This window comes from Diplotaxodon limnothrissa, linkage group LG11 (genome assembly GCF_057381915.1).
Source record: "Diplotaxodon limnothrissa isolate DT_005_m linkage group LG11, D_limnothrissa_male_GT1.1, whole genome shotgun sequence".
Lineage (NCBI taxonomy): Eukaryota > Metazoa > Chordata > Actinopteri > Cichliformes > Cichlidae > Diplotaxodon > Diplotaxodon limnothrissa.
The window spans coordinates 37073517-37093152 of record NC_140606.1 but is presented as its reverse complement, the minus strand read 5'-3'; the positions used below and the strand labels follow the sequence as shown (position 1 = coordinate 37093152).

The window sequence follows — 19636 nt, the reverse complement described above, 5'->3', positions numbered from 1 at the left end:
TATTAATGCCAGATTCGTCTCTCTGTTGTGATGTCAGATATCAATGCCAGATTCGTCTCTCTGTTGTGATGTCAGATATCAATGCCAGATTCGTGTCTCTGTTGTGATGTCAGATATCAATGCCAGATTCGTCTCTCTGTTGTGATGTCAGATATTAATGCCAGATTCGTCTCTCTGTTGTGATGTCAAATATTAATGCCAGATTCGTCTCTCTGTTGTGATGTCAGATATCAATGCCAGATTCGTCTCTCTGTTGTGATGTCAGATATCAATGCCAGATTCGTCTCTCTGTTGTGATGTCAGATTTCAATGCCAGATTCGTCTCTCTGTTGTGATGTCAGATATCAATGCCAGATTCGTGTCTCTGTTGTGATGTCAGATATCAATGCCAGATTCGTCTCTCTGTTGTGATGTCAGATATCAATGCCAGATTCGTGTCTCTGTTGTGATGTCAGATATCAATGCCAGATTCGTCTCTCTGTTGTGATGTCAGATATCAATGCCAGATTCGTCTCTCTGTTGTGATGTCAGATTTCAATGCCAGATTCGTGTCTCTGTTGTGATGTCAGATTTCAATGCCAGATTCGTCTCTCTGTTGTGATGTCAGATTTCAATGCCAGATTCGTCTCTCTGTTGTGATGTCAAATATTAATGCCAGATTCGTCTCTCTGTTGTGATGTCAGATTTCAATGCCAGATTCGTCTCTCTGTTGTGATGTCAGATATCAATGCCAGATTCGTCTCTCTGTTGTGATGTCAGATATCAATGCCAGATTCGTGTCTCTGTTGTGATGTCAAATATTAATGCCAGATTCGTCTCTCTGTTGTGATGTCAGATATCAATGCCAGATTCGTCTCTCTGTTGTGATGTCAGATATCAATGCCAGATTCGTCTCTCTGTTGTGATGTCAGATATTAATGCCAGATTCGTGTCTCTGTTGTGATGTCAGATATCAATGCCAGATTCGTCTCTCTGTTGTGATGTCAGATATCAATGCCAGATTCGTGTCTCTGTTGTGATGTCAGATATCAATGCCAGATTCGTCTCTCTGTTGTGATGTCAGATATCAATGCCAGATTCGTGTCTCTGTTGTGATGTCAGATATCAATGCCAGATTCGTCTCTCTGTTGTGATGTCAGATATCAATGCCAGATTCGTCTCTCTGTTGTGATGTCAGATTTCAATGCCAGATTCGTGTCTCTGTTGTGATGTCAGATTTCAATGCCAGATTCGTCTCTCTGTTGTGATGTCAGATTTCAATGCCAGATTCGTCTCTCTGTTGTGATGTCAAATATTAATGCCAGATTCGTCTCTCTGTTGTGATGTCAGATTTCAATGCCAGATTCGTCTCTCTGTTGTGATGTCAGATATCAATGCCAGATTCGTCTCTCTGTTGTGATGTCAGATATCAATGCCAGATTCGTGTCTCTGTTGTGATGTCAAATATTAATGCCAGATTCGTCTCTCTGTTGTGATGTCAGATATCAATGCCAGATTCGTCTCTCTGTTGTGATGTCAGATATCAATGCCAGATTCGTCTCTCTGTTGTGATGTCAGATATCAATGCCAGATTCGTCTCTCTGTTGTGATGTCAGATATTAATGCCAGATTCGTCTCTCTGTTGAACAGTATCCGGGTTTACACCAGCCCACCAGATTTCTTATTTGTGTTGCCCTGTAGTAATCCTGTAGGCAAGGGATGCCTAATCCTCCTTTATCTTTGGGAAGCTGAAGTGTTTTGAACTTAACTCTTGGCTTTTTACCCGCCCATATAAATCTTGAGAGGGTCCTATCCCACTCTACAAAGTATCTATCAGGGTTTTCTATAGAAACAGACTGGAATAAGTTTAATATCTTTGGGAGCATATTCATTTTTATGATGTCCACTCTAGAAGAAATGCTTAGATAGACCATCTGCTAATATTTAGCATGATATCTTTTTTAAGTAGGGGGTAGTTGATTTCTTCCAAGCTAGTTATATCCATTGATAAGTTTATGCCCAGATATTTGATAGTTCTTTTGTCCCAGCTTAGTTTGTATTTGTTGAGCAGATTCTGGGGAGGGCTATAAAAGCTACTAAGAACTTGTGTTTTTTGTATATTCAATTTATATCCCGAGTATAGCCCATACTCCTTTAACACTGACATGAGCTCCATAAGTGATTCGGTAGGTTTTGATAAGTAAACCAAAATGTCATCTGCAAACAAGGCCAATTTCTGCTCACTTCCAGTGATATTAATCCCTTTTATGTTACCATTCTGCCTAATCCTTTCAGCCAATGGCTCTATAAAAATAGCAAATAAGAGTGGACTCAGTGGGCATCCTTGTCTTGTGGACCTTTCAAGCTTGAAAGCATCTGAAAGTTCACCGTTAATCTTTACTTTTGCAGTTGGGCTATTATACAAGGCCCTCAATATAGTGATGATGGACCCATTAAACCCATGGATTTTTTTTTAAAATATGAAAAAAATTTAACTTTTTCCTTCCGTCATACTTCAGAAATATAATACATTAATTTTTTGAACATTTTAAAACATTTAAGTTTGCTCGTTGTATTTATAAGATCCTACATTGACGTGCTCCACAATCATTGGTCAGTCATGTTAAAATCCATTATCAGTGGAAAACAAACCTGATCCTCTACTAGAGGCGATTGTGCAATACCTTTTAGACATAACACTCAGCAAACAGTTATTATTAGTTAAAGTCAGTGAGATTTGGAGTGATACATGACACATGACGGAATAAGACACGCAGACTTAGCATGACGAACCGACGAGGAACACGTACACTGTGAATACATACAGAGGGAAAAGGGGACAGGAGATAAGACATGGACATAACTAAGCACAAACAGAACATGATGGCTGGGGGGGAAAACACACGTGACCAATAATAGTAGACCTGTGCTACATTTGTCCAGCTAGGCAACACATATTTCTGCATAAGAGATACATGAGACACCCTTTAAATAAGCAAATTTCATGTTTAAAACATGGAAATGCAGCCAAAATGGACCATACAATGGCCTCAGTGAACACATCAGCACATAAGTAGAGATAAGGAAACTCAATCACATTAGATATTAATATTACTATGAGTAAATTATATATATTATATATTCTGTTATATGGTTTAAAGAATACAATGTGATAATCACACAGGAGAACGCTGTTTCCAGTTATACAAATTTATTTTATTTCACTATTAAAGAAACCAATTATGTAAATAAAAGCTCACCACAAGAACATCTCCCAACCCAGTCTTACAAAGTTGCAGTTACAATAAAAAATGGGTAGGGAACATGAACTGTTGGTGAGCTAAAAAACAATCCTGGTGCTGATGCTTGTCATTGAACGTTTTGGACAGAGCTCTTGATTGAAATGCCTACCGTTGTGTGTAGGCATTTCGGTCCAGATGTTATGGAGTTCAGTTCAGCTAAGATGTATTTCTAAAGCACCGGATCGCAAAAATAGCCGCTTCTCGGCTGTTTATATTGTAAGGTAAAGACCATACAATATAAGAGAGAAAACCCCCCAACAATCAGATGATCCCCTGTGAGCAAACCCTTGATGACAGTGTCTGTGAAGGTTATCAGTCATCAAGGCCATAGTAGTCTAAGGAGCTTGGAAAGAAAAGCGCCTGGACTTCTTTAAGTTAAAGAAGTCCAGGCGCTTTTCTCCAAGCTCCTTAGACTTGGTGACGGTGGGAAAGAAAAACTCCCTTTTAACAGGAAGAAACTTTCGGCAGAACCAGGCTCAGTGAGGGGCGGCCATCTGCCTCGACCGGTTGGGGGGGGGGGCACAGCTGTTATAACCCCTGACGCAGCATAGCTTCTAATTCTGAAAGATACGTAGATACCTTAAACCTGCACTCTATGCAGGACACCAAGCGATGACACGACTTGCAGTACTATAGGAGTCTATGCAGAAACAGTTTTCTCTCTTGAATCTCTGTAATTTTTTTGCTACTGAGTGTCTGGGTGCAGTCACTCATTTTGGGCCAATTAAATCAAATGAACTTCCATTGTCTAAGTTATAGCCCTATTGAACCTGCGTTAACCAGGTTTAATAGGGAGGGCCAAAGTCGTAGTTGTGCTAAATTTCCTCGAATTCTCCTCGGAGATTTTCGAGTAGCTTCCTTTGTTCTTGAAAGTTCTTTTCCATTTGTCTCATCGCTTCCCGTCCATTCCACATCTTTTTGGTAAGGTCACTAACCGTATTTTCCAAGGCCTTATTTTGTTGTTTGAGTATGTCAACTTGGACATCGTAGTTGTTTATCAGATTGTTATGTTCTTCCTGTGAAACTTTGGGAGTCTGAGCTTGGGTTTGCAACGCCATGTCTTCTGTTTTCAAGGCTTCCTGTGAATCATACAGATTTTTCTTGACCTCTTCAAGCTCTCTTTTCATTTCCTCAAATTCATGGCACAACAACTCCTTTTCTCTGTTGGTCACTTCAAAATCATGTTGGGAGTCTTTCTCAGTGGCTTTGAAGATCCGTGATTCTCCTTTCACACCCTCATCGTGTGGTTTCAGTTCTTTTTGAGAATCACCACTCCTTTTGGAAAGCTCCTGGAGGTCCTGTTCAAGAAGTTCGTTATGCCGCCTCAATATGTCAATTTCATGTGCAAAGCATTGGCGTTCCAGGGTCTGTCTGAGCTGTTCACTGTCCGTTGTTTTGTTTTCCTCATTCATGATCCTTTTTCTTTCTTCACTCTCTTGTAACTCTTTAAAGGCTGTGTTTGCCTGATGGAGCTCAGTTTTAACAGCCTGTATTTCCTGTTGCATGTCATCTTTTTCCTTTTCAAAGTCCCTTTTCAGCTCACACATGCGTTTTACCGTCACATCATTTTCCTCTCTTAAAGACTGGTTGTCCTTTTCCATGTCTCCCACTTTTATAACCAAGCCTGTCTTGCTGCTTTGCAACTCTCTGATTTCTGCTTCCATTTCCTGCATCACCTCTTTCTGTTGCTGGATCTCTTTGGTTTTGGAGCTGTTTAAATCCTTTAGAATTTGGTTCCAATATTCCAGCTCTTGAATTTTGAAGTGAATTGTTTCATTCTCTAGTTGCAGGTCTCTTTTCCTCTTGTTTTTAGAGAACCCACTTCGTTTGAAGAGAACTTCAATGTTTTTTTGGAGAATCTTGTTCTCATTTATGAGCTCTCTTTTTTGCTCCTTAAGGTCGGCGTTCTCGACTTTAAGGTCACGTATGGTAGAGTTTTGTTGTTTGAGAGTTTTATTCTCATTTTTCAGCTCTTTGATTTGCTGTTTAAGTTTTTCGTTCTCGGCTCTCATGTTGCATACAACAGGATTTGACAGACTCATATTTCAAATTGAAGTTGATGCTAAATCTCTGTACCAACTAAAAGATTTTTTAAAAATACCGTCAACTGTGTCAGAAACGCAAGTTTCCAGTAGTTTCCTGCCTAGTGAATTCTTCCACTCTCTTTGAAAGACTGACAAGAGTGAGAACCTCTCCCCTATTTATAGGTTTTCGTGTGCTGATGTCATAAAGAAGACCAGAGATCAAAGGGATTCTGGTGAAACGTCACTGTGTCTGGTCTGGGCAGTTCTGAATTGAATAATAACAAAATGACGGGGGGCGTGTCTGGTAGCCATGTGAAGACGTGTTGTACAGGGCTCCTCAATGGACTAACTTGTTTCATAATTCCATTGCTCCAAAACTAACGAACTTTTAACAACAGTACGATAACACGCCCGTGTGCTGCTCTGAGGCACTTTTTACATCTTCAAGGCTACGGTGTACGAAATATGAGCAAAACTAGATCGGGGAAAGAACAGGCCGCAAAAGCCTCGGACCTGTCACGGTTGTTAAAGAGTGGACTCAGGCGCGGAGCTCAGAAATAATGACAGTGCATTTATTTACAGTGCAGCAATGTGACAACAGCTCAAATGTGCAACAATGGTGATAGTGCGTCCCTCCTTCCGTGTAAGCCCGTGCGTGGTAGTGAGTAGGGGTGGGTTTTTATAATCGATTCATTGATTAAGATCGATTATGGCTTGGATAACGTAAAATCGATTAATTAAAATCCTGAATCGATTTTTTTAATATAAATTTATTTTGCCCGAAATGCCAGAATCTCTGGTGACATCTCACAAAATTTCAAGAACCACCAAACAGCTAAGACAGTAAATGAGAGCAGGAACACGGATTCTGCACAAAGACTTAAACACACAGCACGACCCGCGGATCAGAATCATTTAGATGTCGCCTTTCTCACCCGACGGCACGGACACGGTCGGGGCTGAAAGCCGACAGCTCACTGATTCTGATCTGTCGGCGGGTCCGCGCTTTGTGTTCACGCCCTTTATGCGCTGATTCTAAAGCTGTTAGTTTGATCTCTTTCCAAACAATATTGACCGAACCAGCAGCAAAAGAAGATTCACATAAACATCGTCATGAATTCACTCTGACTTTTACTGTTTTGCTTCCACCGCGATGCACAGCTCTCTCTCTCTGTCTCTCTGTCTCTCTCTCGCCCTCTCTCTCTCTCTGTCTCTCTCTCTCTCTGTCTCTCTCTCGCCCTCTCTCTCTCTCTCTCTCTGTGTACTTCAAGAACAGTTTCCCTTTCTTCATTATTTGCTTGCTTGTTATGCACAAGTCTACCGTTGTTTACAGCGCTGTCGGCCGCTGTTTTTTTCCCTTTTACATTCTTCCAAAAAGAAAACCTCATTTCTGCTGTTCAATACTGAACAAATTTAAACTTTTTAAAATTATTCAAAATGCAAAACGCTTAACCATGTCTCTAATAAAACCTCTGTAACTTCAGAGGTAATGTTCATATGTTGATTAATGGTTTTCTTTCGTTTTTGATGTACTGCAGAATATTTTTATAAAATCCCAGGCCAGGAAAACCACCTTCATGTTTTTCTGTGTTTTATCTTCAGCTACTTTGACACAAAGGCATCTGCTGTGATGCTTACACCTTTGATAAAGTCTTGCGTGTGTCAGCTTCCTTTTTATTGATACAAAAATATGTAAATGTACTGATCTGAATTATAATATTTCTGACTGTCAAAATTTCCCAGATTTAAATCGAATCGAATCGAATTAAATCGAATCGTGGATCGAATCGATTCGGGACCTTGTGAATCGGAATTGAATCGATTCTAGAAATCAGTGACGATACCCAGCCCTAGTAGTGAGTGCCCGTCTCTCCTCCAAGTGCTTCCTTAGTGTCCGTAAATCCTCCGTCAATCCCTGGGTGAACACACACACACACACACACACACTGGCAGGTCGACCGGTCAGGGCGCCGTCAGATCCTGACAGGACCATGCTGAGGACAGACCGGAGGCACCACCCCATGACATGAGTGAGATTATGAGAGCTATTGCTAGCTCTGAAAAGACGATATTGGACCGTATCGATTCAAGCACGAAAGATTTATTATTCCAGAGGTTGGGACATATTTTTTCTGCACCTGCATTTTGGTACCTGAATGGCAAGCTCGCAAAGTCATCTGCTCTTCGTTTTATAAGCTGGAATGTTAAAGGTATAAATAATCCGGTTAAACGCACAAGGGCTTTTACTCATTTAAAATCATTGAGATCTGATGTTGTATATCTGCAGGAAACACACCTCCGATCAAGTGAACAAATTCAACTAATTAAACTGTTTCTCTGCTTGTCTGCATTGCCACAAATTGTTCTATTTGGTGATGTATCATAGAACTGTACTATATAGTGTATGTACGTTTCTGTGTTTGCTAGTAACTACCATCAACCTAAGGTCTCAGCTAATTTATCTTTGCAGAGATGTTCATTTGATTGTAACAGCAGCAGGAAAGAGCAGTAACAAGAGTAGGACAGCTAAGCTAATTATGGCTAAACATTTGGAATTTAATGAAAGCAAAAATTGACCTTGCAAAGATGGATAGGTTTATTTAGAAAGTCAGCTATTTACATTTAGTGTTCGTCCCAAGTAGGAGATTTTGAATTGAGTCTAAATTGACCGCAAATTTACTTACATCAAAACTTCTGAAGATGCAGGTCTCTGTGCAGCGGCTGAAGTCTGTGGTGTAGAGGGTGAAGAGGAAGGGGGAGAGGATGGTCCCTTATGGTGCTCCTGTGTTGCTGATTACCTTGTCAGACACACAATGTGGAAGACGCACATATTGTGGTCTTCCTGTCAGGTAATCAACAATCCAGGACACTAGAGAAGCATCCCCCTGCATCGCTGTTAGCTTATCACCAAGCACTGGAAAAGTAAAAAAAAAAAACATGAACCTCACAGTGCTCGCCGGCTGGTCCGGGTGGATGTAGACACGATTGAGCAGATAGATGATGGCGTCCTGTGAGACGGGGCTGGTAAGCAAATTGAATGGGATCCTGATGTGGTCTGACAATGGGTGAGATCTGGTCCAGGATGAGCCTTTCCAGGGTCTTCATGATGTGGGAGGTCAGTGTCACAGGCCTGTAATCCTGGGGGCCACTGGGACGTGGCGTCTTTGGTACAGGGACGAGGCTTGATGTCTTCCACAGCACTGGGACCCTCTTCAGACTCAGCATGAACAGTTTATGGAAGACTCCACAAAGCTGGGGGGCACAGGCCTTGAGGGGACTCACTCCATCTGGTCCTGAGTGGAGTTTCTTCATTTGCATCTGAACCTGGTAAGCATTTAACACTACTACACTGACATACATAATTTTCAATTTAATGAAGTTAAAAATTTGTTGTCTTATTGTCAGTTGTTATTGACAGCAAGATTATTAGAAATATATGAAAAAATGTACATTAAATGGGAAGTTCAGGAGCTGAATCAATGACAGTTTTTTTTTTTCAAATGAAAGTGACAAAGGTGCAGATTCATACATAGATGCTGTCATATTAACAGATGTTAATGTGTGAAAAGGGCTTTAACCCTCCCATTATGATGTGGGTCGAGTTGACCTGATTTAAAAATGTAAAAGGAAAAATTGTTAAAAGTACTTTTTAATACAAAATTGCTGTTTGGCTTAAAAAATGTAACCAGCTTGTAAAATGAAACTGGTTTACCTGGCAGCCAGAGTGGAGGCTAAAGGCGACTGAAACTACTTCTTTCTTTGCAACTGTGAGACATATTATACACACACACACACACACACACACGACAGTAATGCTTGGCCCAGTGAAATTGAATGCTGATTGAAAGTACACCTTAATTATCAACTAAAAGCAAAAGAGAAAAAAAACATAAGTAATATTTTTTAAAGACATTACTGAGAAACTTTCCAGGATTCGCCAACTGATGCATCAGTGGGTCTGAATTTCCAGTGCAGTCTCTCATCAAGTATGTTAAAATTGATGATAAAATTCAACAAAACTACAGGGAAACACTCTGGAAGATTCTGCTGCTGCTCATTTTTCTCCAATTCCAACCAGAAGTGCCACCAAAAAGCAAAGGTTTCCCAGAAGGTACACAGCGATCAGGCAACTGTCACCTTTGACCTGACAAAAAAAGTAAAATTATATTAGAAATACTCCATCTTGTGGCAATCAGTGATTGCTTGCTTTTATATTTCTTTCAGCTTACCAATGCTGATTCCATTTGATCAGCAGTATCATCTGAAACCCAGAGCAAAGAACAGTGAAATATTGCAGGGCACATTAACTGAAGTGAACTAAAGCAGTCAGCTATGTTTTTAATCATTTTATTTATACAGGTTGAGTTATGATATTAGTTTTAAGCTTTAACAGAAGAAGAACAATTTGAAATCAATTTAAATAAAATTGAGTCGAGTTGAGTAGTTGTGGTGATTGAAAAAAAACAAAAAAACAACAACTTTCAGAACGATAACAATGTGCTGGAAGCTCTATGTAAACATTTAGCATGTCAAGTTGCCATTGGTCATGGAAAGTGTGTGCGGCACGGGGGGGTAAAACATTTTTTAAAAATCACCAAACATTAACCAGTTTTTGTAGACACAAAGAGGTTGTGATCATATTTTTTTTTAATAATTTGTGTGACTGAGCCACACATTGAGCCACAGCATTGTCAAACTACACGTGTCCAAAATTGGATAGTCTCAGTTGAGACATTTCAATGCAAGTTCTCTCTGATAACATTAGGTTGGTGGTGCATGAGCTGAGCCTTCGTGTATAGTATTCCCAGAGTATTTTCATGCATTTAATAAATCGAAAGATAAAGATTCCTTTGTCGCTGTACTTCAGCACAGTTAAAGTGTAACAGCTTTTGTTCCAGCAGACTACCATTGAGACATTCTTACGCGTTTTCACTCATCAATTCATAAATACCAATATTGTCAGGGTCCTGGGACTGGGCGACCCAGGATCCCTGAGCAGTCATGTATTATATTATTATTATTATTATTGCTGTGTATTTTGGTGTTGCTCCCCCTTCCCTGTGCTTGTGTATATGTGTGTGTGGGTGGCTGAGCACTTGTTTATAGGCGGCGTCAGGCCTGGAGGGTGTGGCCCTGCAAGGGGACTGGCCACACCCGAAGCCACACACCTGCTGCTGATCAGGCCTCGTCGGGGGAGCTACTTAAGAGAGTCTTGGAGCTCCCACCGACGCGGGATCATTGCTTGGGACTCCACGTTAGTTACCCAGTTTAGGTTTTGGTCGTGTAGTGTATGCCTGCCATTGTTCAGTGTCCTGACTGCTGCCGCTATTGTTTCCCGCAGGAGGAGCGTGGAAGGCTTAAGGAGCAGCGAGCACCGGGAGTGCAGACACGGGAGCAGAGAGCACTTGGAGGACACGACACGGGAGTCTGGGGAGAAACACGGGGATTTATTGTTGTTTGATATCACCCTCTGTAAATAAACACTGTCTATACGTAGAGCACCGCGCCTGGGTCCTCCTTCCCCACTCCTTCCACGGTGTGCCATGCCGTACCGTGACAAATATTTGATGCTGCTGTGTTATACACAGAAAATCTTGTGATACAGTGCTGTTTATTTTACCCATCCAACCACATTCTGAGGTGTACAGGGGTTATACTCTTCGCTCAGTCAGCTAAATGCTGCTGAACTGATCAGGTGGCTCTTCACCGTGCAAATGGACTGTTGGGTCTAGATTGGTTTTTGTCATTAAAGTGTATATGGGTAGTGATGATTTTTTCCTTCATCACTGAAATGCAAAAAAAAAGGCTTACCTCTGTGTTTAACTACCCAATCATGGACCTCCAAAATGATGATGAAGAGAACTTCCCAGGCAAAGAAGCCACCCATCACTTTCAATAGCCACCCATCATCACTGTCAATCCTGTCCAGGCCTGTAAATATGGCTGCCACTGTGTGACACAAAGAAGCAGGCATTTTAAGACGAGCAGCATGGGTGACAGTGTGTCTGCTATTGAAAATGTTAGCATATATGCAAGATGGTAGAATGAAGTAAAACACAAGCTTACCAGCTATAGATTTTATTACCACCGCATTTAAAAAATGTGTCCAGTTGAACAGATACCTCCTATCAAAGAAAAGAGAAGAACTATAAAATCATCAGCTTCTGAAGTTCTTGTCTAAGATTTCTCCTGCATCCAATTTATGAAAACAAGTATCATTACTGAACATACAATTTTACTAAATCTATATTTCACTTAAATATTTCATTTACTGAGTCTGGCCTCCAAAGCTACAACCAGGCTATATTTATTAAAAGTACCATTATTACTAAGAGGAAGGAATAACTTTCACGAGTCATGTGCAAATTAGTTTCCTACTTGGTGTTTCAGTGTGAAAGTGTGCTCTGATAAAGCACATGCAGGCTACACTTTGCAAAAGTTTGAAATTTTAAAAACTTTTATGGCTGAAGTATGAATACAACTCTTAGGGTTATCAAATAACTTTATAACCTCACTTTGCCGCGTGAGCAGTGCATTTAGTCATTAAGCATGTACTGCCCCATTCCTTTGGTTTATCGTGTTTTCAAAATTTGTTAAATAATTGTAGAGAAAAAAAAAGTGAGGCCATTTTTAATTTTTTTTTAAATAATATTTGAACAGAGTATTCTTAAATGTGTATAGGCATGATATAGTATATTAATTAAACACACACAGATGGATACATACAGGTGATGTTGTGGTCCGCAGCGCAGCAAGGCCCCGATGGGCTGGATGAGTGAGAGGATCATAACCAGGCACCCCAACACTGGATGTGCTCCCTGGATACCAAACACATTAACAGTGCTAATCATGGGGCATAAATATCAGTCTGAGAGCTGAAACACACAACTAAAGAGTGCTTAATGAATATCAAGAGAAAAGAAAAAAAAACACTTTGAAGGGGTATATTAATCTTGCCTGTGGATGCAACTTGCAGACTGAGGAGATAAGACATGGACATAACTAAGCACAAGCAGAACATGATGGCTGGGGGGGAAAACACACGTGACAGAAGGAATGGGTCACAAGGGAAAAACATGGAAACGAGACGGGAGAAAAGGACATTACTGAAATACATGAAGGGCCAGGGCTGGGACAGCCAACCAGTCACAGACAAAGAGCCACATCATACACCTGGGCACACATGAACATCACCCATCCCTTCCTCTGTCCTGCGTTCAGTTTAGGGTATCGAACTCAGGACCCTAGCCTCATCAGGCCGGGGTCTTTGTGTGGAGTCTGGATGTTCTCTCGAGCTTCCTCCCACAGTCTAGGGACATGCAGTTAGTGGGGGTCTTCTCGCCCCGTTCACATTCACACAGAGATGAATTGAAGATCACCTTGTGGTTAGTGCCTTCTATTCGATGTACAGACTGAATAATAACACCTTCTAAATAGTTCTGTCTCCTATTGGTGCTCTTCTACGAGTGATCAGTGCTTGATGGCTTACTAAGCTTAACTTTTTTCCACAACATTGATAACAAACACACACAGAACAACAACAACATATGTTATCTAAAAAAAACTTGATTGGACCAAAGTTTTGATGTTCATCCTACATGTTTATTGAGATTGTCTAATGTCTGCGACGGTATCTTCTCCCACGTCTGCGGACACCCGAGGCCTTGTGGGGTCTCTTGTGTCTGCGAACGGGGCGAGAAGACCTCGCATGTCTGCGTCTATACCTGCGTCGTGGCATTGTCCAAAACGGCGGTACCTGCTCCACGTCACGGGTTCTATTTATGGACTCACCTGGCAACTTTAGTGATGTCACTGCTGATGTTGTCACTGTTGGTGTGACCTCATGACTCATTCATGCCATCTGAACTGTGGTGTAATTATGAGGTCACAGGGGGACGTGAATTTATTCACAAAGTTGATAGAGAGTTTGGGTCATAACTCAAAGACGCAATGATGCAGTCAAATCATTTGGAATTAAATATCTCTGTCAGTGCGCCCCAGGGTGGCTGTGGCTACAATGTAGCTGCCATCACCAGTGTGTGAATGGGTGGATGACTGGATGTGTAAAGTGCTTTGGGGTCCTTAGGGACTAGTGAAGCGCTATGCAAATACAGGCCATTTACCATCTATAAATTACAAGATTTAGAGGGTTCTGACATCACAGTCATCTTTCTGACATTGACATCCAGTCTCTCTGTTGTGATGTCAAATATTAATGCCAGATTCGTCTCTCTGTTGTGATGTCAGATATCAATGCCAGATTCGTCTCTCTGTTGTGATGTCAAATATTAATGCCAGATTCGTCTCTCTGTTGTGATGTCAGATATTAATGCCAAATTCGTCTCTCTGTTGTGATGTCAGATATCAATGCCAAATTCGTCTCTCTGTTGTGATGTCAAATATTAATGCCAAATTCTTCTCTCTGTTGTGATGTCAGATATCAATGCCAAATTCTTCTCTCTGTTGTGATGTCAGATATCAATGCCAAATTCGTCTGGATGTTCTCTCGAGCTTCCTCCCACAGTCTAGGGACATGCAGTTAGTGGGGGTCTTCTCGCCCCGTTCACATTCACACAGAGATGAATTGAAGATCACCTTGTGGTTAGTGCCTTCTATTCGATGTACAGACTGAATAATAACACCTTCTAAATAGTTCTGTCTCCTATTGGTGCTCTTCTACGAGTGATCAGTGCTTGATGGCTTACTAAGCTTAACTTTTTTCCACAACATTGATAACAAACACACACAGAACAACAACAACATATGTTATCTAAAAAAAACTTGATTGGACCAAAGTTTTGATGTTCATCCTACATGTTTATTGAGATTGTCTAATGTCTGCGACGGTATCTTCTCCCACGTCTGCGGACACCCGAGGCCTTGTGGGGTCTCTTGTGTCTGCGAACGGGGCGAGAAGACCTCGCATGTCTGCGTCTATACCTGCGTCGTGGCATTGTCCAAAACGGCGGTACCTGCTCCACGTCACGGGTTCTATTTATGGACTCACCTGGCAACTTTAGTGATGTCACTGCTGATGTTGTCACTGTTGGTGTGACCTCATGACTCATTCATGCCATCTGAACTGTGGTGTAATTATGAGGTCACAGGGGGACGTGAATTTATTCACAAAGTTGATAGAGAGTTTGGGTCATAACTCAAAGACGCAATGATGCAGTCAAATCATTTGGAATTAAATATCTCTGTCAGTGCGCCCCAGGGTGGCTGTGGCTACAATGTAGCTGCCATCACCAGTGTGTGAATGGGTGGATGACTGGATGTGTAAAGTGCTTTGGGGTCCTTAGGGACTAGTAAAGCGCTATGCAAATACAGGCCATTTACCATCTGTAAATTACAAGATTTAGAGGGTTCTGACATCACAGTCATCTTTCTGACATTGACATCCAGTCTCTCTGTTGTGATATCAAATGTCAATGCCAGATTCGTCTCTCTGTTGTGATGTCAGATATTAATGCCAGATTCGTCTCTCTGTTGTGATGTCAGATATCAATGCCAGATTCGTCTCTCTGTTGTGATGTCAGATATTAATGCCAGATTCATCTCTCTGTTGTGATGTCAAATATCAATGCCAGATTCGTCTCTCTGTTGTGATGTCAGATATTAATGCCAGATTCGTCTCTCTGTTGTGATGTCAGATATCAATGCCAGATTCGTCTCTCTGTTGTGATGTCAGATATTAATGCCAGATTCATCTCTCTGTTGTGATGTCAGATATTAATGCCAGATTCGTCTCTCTGTTGTGATGTCAAATATTAATGCCAGATTCGTCTCTCTGTTGTGATGTCAGATATTAATGCCAAATTCTTCTCTCTGTTGTGATGTCAGATATTAATGCCAGATTCATCTCTCTGTTGTGATGTCAGATATTAATGCCAGATTCGTCTCTCTGTTGTGATGTCAGATATCAATGCCAGATTCGTCTCTCTGTTGTGATGTCAGATATTAATGCCAGATTCATCTCTCTGTTGTGATGTCAGATATTAATGCCAGATTCGTCTCTCTGTTGTGATGTCAAATATTAATGCCAGATTCGTCTCTCTGTTGTGATGTCAGATATTAATGCCAGATTCGTCTCTCTGTTGTGATGTCAGATATTAATGCCAGATTCGTCTCTCTGTTGTGATGTCAAATATTAATGCCAGATTCGTCTCTCTGTTGTGATGTCAGATATTAATGCCAAATTCTTCTCTCTGTTGTGATGTCAAATATTAATGCCAGATTCGTCTCTCTGTTGTGATGTCAGATATTAATGCCAGATTCGTCTCTCTGTTGTGATGTCAAATATTAATGCCAAATTCTTCTCTCTGTTGTGATGTCAGATATTAATGCCAAATTCGTCTCTCTGTTGTGATGTCAGATATCAATGCCAAATTCTTCTCTCTGTTGTGATGTCAGATATCAATGCCAAATTCGTCTCTCTGTTGTGATGTCAGATATCAATGCCAGATTCGTCTCTCTGTTGTGATGTCAGATATTAATGTCAGATTCGTCTCTCTGTTGTGATGTCAGATATTAATGCCAGAGTTGTCTCTCTGTTGTGATGTCAAATATTAATGCCAGATTCGTCTCTCTGTTGTGATGTCAGATATCAATGCCAGATTCGTCTCTCTGTTGTGATGTCAAATATTAATGCCAGATTCGTCTCTCTGTTGTGATGTCAGATATCAATGCCAAATTCGTCTCTCTGTTGTGATGTCAGATATTAATGCCAGATTCGTCTCTCTGTTGTGATGTCAGATATTAATGCCAGATTCGTCTCTCTGTTGTGATGTCAGATATTAATGCCAGATTCGTCTCTCTGTTGTGATGTCAAATATCAATGCCAGATTCGTCTCTCTGTTGTGATGTCAAATATTAATGCCAAATTCTTCTCTCTGTTGTGATGTCAGATATCAATGCCAGATTCGTCTCTCTGTTGTGATGTCAGATATTAATGCCAGATTCGTCTCTCTGTTGTGATGTCAGATATCAATGCCAGATTCGTCTCTCTGTTGTGATGTCAGATATTAATGCCAGATTCGTCTCTCTGTTGTGATGTCAGATATTAATGCCAGATTCGTCTCTCTGTTGTGATGTCAGATATTAATGCCAGATTCGTCTCTCTGTTGTGATGTCAAATATTAATGCCAAATTCTTCTCTCTGTTGTGATGTCAGATATTAATGCCAAATTCGTCTCTCTGTTGTGATGTCAGATATCAATGCCAAATTCTTCTCTCTGTTGTGATGTCAGATATCAATGCCAAATTCGTCTCTCTGTTGTGATGTCAGATATCAATGCCAGATTCGTCTCTCTGTTGTGATGTCAGATATTAATGTCAGATTCGTCTCTCTGTTGTGATGTCAGATATCAATGCCAAATTCGTCTCTCTGTTGTGATGTCAGATATCAATGCCAAATTCGTCTCTCTGTTGTGATGTCAGATATCAATGCCAGATTCGTCTCTCTGTTGTGATGTCAGATATCAATGCCAGATTCGTCTCTCTGTTGTGATGTCAGATATTAATGCCAGATTCGTCTCTCTGTTGTGATGTCAGATATCAATGCCAGATTCGTCTCTCTGTTGTGATGTCAGATATTAATGCCAGATTCGTCTCTCTGTTGTGATGTCAGATATCAATGCCAGATTCGTCTCTCTGTTGTGATGTCAAATATCAATGCCAGATTCGTCTCTCTGTTGTGATGTCAGATATTAATGCCAGATTCGTCTCTCTGTTGTGATGTCAGATATCAATGCCAGATTCGTCTCTCTGTTGTGATGTCAAATATTAATGCCAGATTCGTCTCTCTGTTGTGATGTCAGATATCAATGCCAGATTCGTCTCTCTGTTGTGATGTCAGATATCAATGCCAGATTCGTCTCTCTGTTGTGATGTCAGATATCAATGCCAGATTCGTCTCTCTGTTGTGATGTCAAATATCAATGCCAAATTCTTCTCTCTGTTGTGATGTCAGATATCAATGCCAGATTCGTCTCTCTGTTGTGATGTCAGATATCAATGCCAGATTCGTCTCTCTGTTGTGATGTCAAATATTAATGCCAGATTCGTCTCTCTGTTGTGATGTCATATATTAATGCCAAATTCTTCTCTCTGTTGTGATATCAGATATCAATGCCAGATTCGTCTCTCTGTTGTGATGTCAGATATCAATGCCAGATTCGTCTCTCTGTTGTGATGTCAAATATTAATGCCAAATTCTTCTCTCTGTTGTGATGTCAGATATCAATGCCAAATTCTTCTCTCTGTTGTGATGTCAGATATCAATGCCAAATTCTTCTCTCTGTTGTGATGTCAAATATTAATGCCAAATTCGTCTCTCTGTTGTGATGTCAGATATCAATGCCAGATTCGTCTCTCTGTTGTGATGTCAAATATCAATGCCAGATTCGTCTCTCTGTTGTGATGTCAAATATTAATGCCAGATTCGTCTCTCTGTTGTGATGTCAGATATCAATGAAAGATTCGTGTCTCTGTTGTGATGTCAGATATCAATGCCAGATTCGTCTCTCTGTTGTGATGTCATATATCAATGCCAGATTCGTCTCTCTGTTGTGATGTCAGATATCAATGCCAGATTCGTCTCTCTGTTGTGATGTCAGATATCAATGCCAAATTCGTCTCTCTGTTGTGATGTCAAATATTAATGCCAGATTCGTGTCTCTGTTGTGATGTCAAATATTAATGCCAGATTCGTCTCTCTGTTGTGATGTCAAATATTAATGCCAGATTCGTCTCTCTGTTGTGATGTCAAATATTAATTCCAGATTCGTCTCTCTGTTGAACAGTATCCGGGTTTACACCAGCCCACCAGATTTCTTATTTGTGTTGCCCTGTAGTAATCCTGTAGGCAAGGGATGCCTAATCCTCCTTTATCTTTGGGAAGCTGAAGTGTTTTGAACTTAACTCTTGGCTTTTTACCCGCCCATATAAATCTTGAGAGGGTCCTATCCCACTCTACAAAGTATCTATCAGGGTTTTCTATAGAAACAGACTGGAATAAGTTTAATATCTTTGGGAGAATATTCATTTTTATGATGTCCACTCTAGAAGAAATGCTTAGATAGACCATCTGCTAATATTTAGCATGATATCTTTTTTAAGTAGGGGGTAGTTGATTTCTTCCAAGCTAGTTATATCCATTGATAAGTTTATGCCCAGATATTTGATAGTTCTTTTGTCCCAGCTTAGTTTGTATTTGTTGAGCAGATTCTGGGGAGGGCTATAAAAGCTACTAAGAACTTGTGTTTTTTGTATATTCAATTTATATCCCGAGTATAGCCCATACTCCTTTAACACTGACATGAGCTCCATAAGTGATTCGGTAGGTTTTGATAAGTAAACCAAAATGTCATCTGCAAACAGAATCAGAATCAGAAACTTTATTGTCATTGTCATGAGAACAACGAAATGAAGAATGGTCCCCCATCATTGCATCATCCCTAGCAATATCAAAATATAAATAAAACAATAAAATTCAATAAATAAAATAGATAGAATACTTAAAATACTAATAAGATATAACAGTAAAACATTCACATACATTCTCACACACATGCTTCAGACCGTGCATAGATTAACACAAGAGTGGCGTGATGGACATTTTTTTGTAGTATTCAGATGTGTTATTGCAGTTGGATAACAGCTGTGTTTGAGTCTATTAGTCCTTGCTCTGATTGCCCTGTACCGTCTGCCTGAGGGCAACAGTTCGAACAGGGAGTGGCCAGGATGTGAGGTGTCTTTTATGATGTTTTGGGCCTTTTTAAAACAGTGGGCGTTGTGTAGAACTTCCAGTGTGGGGAGAGGGCAGCCAGTGATCTTTTGGGCGGTGTTAATGATCCCTTGGAGTGCTTTCCTCTGAGCCCCTGTGCAGCTAGTGTACCAGATGCATATGCAGTAAGTTAGAACACTCTCAATGGTGGCTCTGTAGAAGGACACCAGCAGTCTCTGTGTGATGTTATTCCTCCTGAGAATTCTCAGGAAGTACAGTCTCTGTTGGGCCTTTTTCAGCAGCTCGGAGGTGTTCACACTCCAGGAAAGGTTCTCCTCTATATTGACTCCCAGGAAGCGGAAGCTTGCCACCCTTTCTACACAGTCCCCATTTATGAATAGTGGTTGGATCTCTGCCTTTTTCCTTCTGAAGTCTATTATGAGTTCTTTGGTTTTTGAAGTGTTGAGGAGGAGGTTATTGGCCTTACACCATGACGTCAGCTGCTCCACCTCGTCTCTGTACGTAGACTCGTCTCCCTTGGAAATGAGCCCCACCACTGTGGTGTCATCTGCAAATTTCACAAAGATGTTGCTGTGGTGGCGAGG

General features: G+C 40.8%; 1 protein-coding gene across 1 annotated transcript; it reads right to left on the bottom strand.

The window, feature by feature from the left end:
* Window positions 1–9359: 9359 nt before the first annotated feature.
* On the bottom strand, window positions 9360–12221 carry LOC146623502 (ferric reductase 1-like). Its single transcript, XM_085365951.1, has 6 exons — window positions 12205–12221; window positions 12032–12148; window positions 11372–11430; window positions 11117–11254; window positions 9535–9566; window positions 9360–9449 (listed from the first exon to the last, which is right to left on the bottom strand). The coding sequence occupies exons 2-6, from the start codon at window positions 12091–12093 to the stop codon at window positions 9360–9362; spliced, it is 381 nt and encodes a 126-aa protein (XP_085222077.1). The 5' UTR covers window positions 12094–12148; window positions 12205–12221.
* Window positions 12222–19636: the final 7415 nt, after the last annotated feature.